We start from the raw sequence: 1,212 nt of genomic DNA on the forward strand, positions 1-1,212 counted from the left end.
GGACCCAATGGGGCACAATGGGACCCAATGAGGCACAATAGGACCCAATGGGGCACAATAGGACCCAATGGGGCACAATAGGACCCAATAGGGCACAATAGGACCCAATAGGACACAATAGGACCCAATAGGGCACAATAGGACCCAATAGGGCACAATAGGACCCAATAGGACCCGATGGGGCACAATGGGACCCAATAGGACCCAATGGGACCCAATAGGACACAATAGGACCCAATAGGACCCAATAGGGCACAATAGGACCCAATAGGGCACAATAGGACCCAATAGGGCACAATAGGACCCAATGGAGCACAATAGGACCCAATAGGACCCAATGGGGCACAATGTGGCACAATAGGACCCAATGGGACACAATAGGACCCAATGGGGCACAATAGGACACAATAGGACCCAATAGGACACAATAGGACACAATGGGACCCAATGGGGCACAATAGGACCCAATAGGACCCAATGGGGCACAATAGGACCCAATGGGACCCAATGGGCCCCAATGTTCCCCGCTGTCCCCGCAGTCCCCGCAGTCCCGTTCCTTGTCCCGACCTGCACGGTGTAGCTCTGCAGCCGTTCCAGCAGCTCCTCCCGGCTCCCTGCGGACATAACGGAGCCCCGATCTCAGCCGCGCCCTGCGGCTCCTCCCCCCCATCCGGTCCCGTTCCCGCCGTACCGTGCGCTGCCGCCCCGATGCTGCCCAGCCCGTGCCGCAGCTCGGCGGGGCCCCAACTCGCGTAGTCCCCCGGGCCCGAACCCGCCGCCTCCGTCCGCTCCGCCGCCATCTTGCCGAGCAGGGCCTCACGCACGGCACGCACGGCACGTACAGCCAATCAGAGAGACGCCCCGCCCCTCACGCAGAGCGCGTGGCACGCATAGCCAATCAAAGCGTTGCTCCGCCCCCTCCGGGCAGCGCGCGGCACGAGCAGCCAATCCGGGCGCAGAAGCTCTGTGGCGGATGTGACGTCACGCACCGGAAGCGGAAGTGTTCCAGTTGGACGGTGGCGGCGGCAGCTCCGGTTCCGAGCCGCTCCCGGGCCGCCATGTCACGTGCCACCAAGCGGAAACACGTGACCCGGGAGGTGCTGGAGGAGCACGTGGTGCCCACCCCGCAACAGAGAATCGTCAGGGTGCGGGGCCTATGGGGGATATGGGGGGTAATGGGGGGCTATGGGGCGGCTATGGGGTGTTATAGGG

The 1,212-nt window shown here is 62.6% G+C and overlaps 1 protein-coding gene and 1 long non-coding RNA gene across 3 annotated transcripts in view; one reads left to right on the forward strand and one right to left on the reverse strand.

Annotated features, from left to right (window-relative positions):
• Positions 1-511: 511 nt before the first annotated feature.
• LOC107307693 overlaps positions 512-1,212 on the reverse strand; it is a 14,773-nt gene continuing 14,072 nt past the window's right edge. Inside the window, exons 4-5 of the long non-coding RNA XR_001552483.2 lie at positions 692-964; positions 512-614 (exon numbers count right to left, since the gene is read on the reverse strand). This is a non-coding gene — a long non-coding RNA (uncharacterized LOC107307693). The remainder of the gene's footprint in view (positions 615-691; positions 965-1,212) is intronic.
• EIF1AD (eukaryotic translation initiation factor 1A domain containing) overlaps positions 964-1,212 on the forward strand; it is a 13,117-nt gene continuing 12,868 nt past the window's right edge. For both annotated transcript variants that reach the window (XM_015851209.2, XM_032441920.1), the window contains exon 1: positions 964-1,145. In XM_015851209.2, coding sequence (XP_015706695.1) covers positions 1,059-1,145 — 87 coding nt within the window. In that variant the 5' untranslated portion in view covers positions 964-1,058. The remainder of the gene's footprint in view (positions 1,146-1,212) is intronic.

Source organism: Coturnix japonica, unplaced genomic scaffold (genome assembly GCF_001577835.2).
Source record: "Coturnix japonica isolate 7356 unplaced genomic scaffold, Coturnix japonica 2.1 chrUnrandom786, whole genome shotgun sequence".
Classification (NCBI taxonomy): domain Eukaryota; kingdom Metazoa; phylum Chordata; class Aves; order Galliformes; family Phasianidae; genus Coturnix; species Coturnix japonica.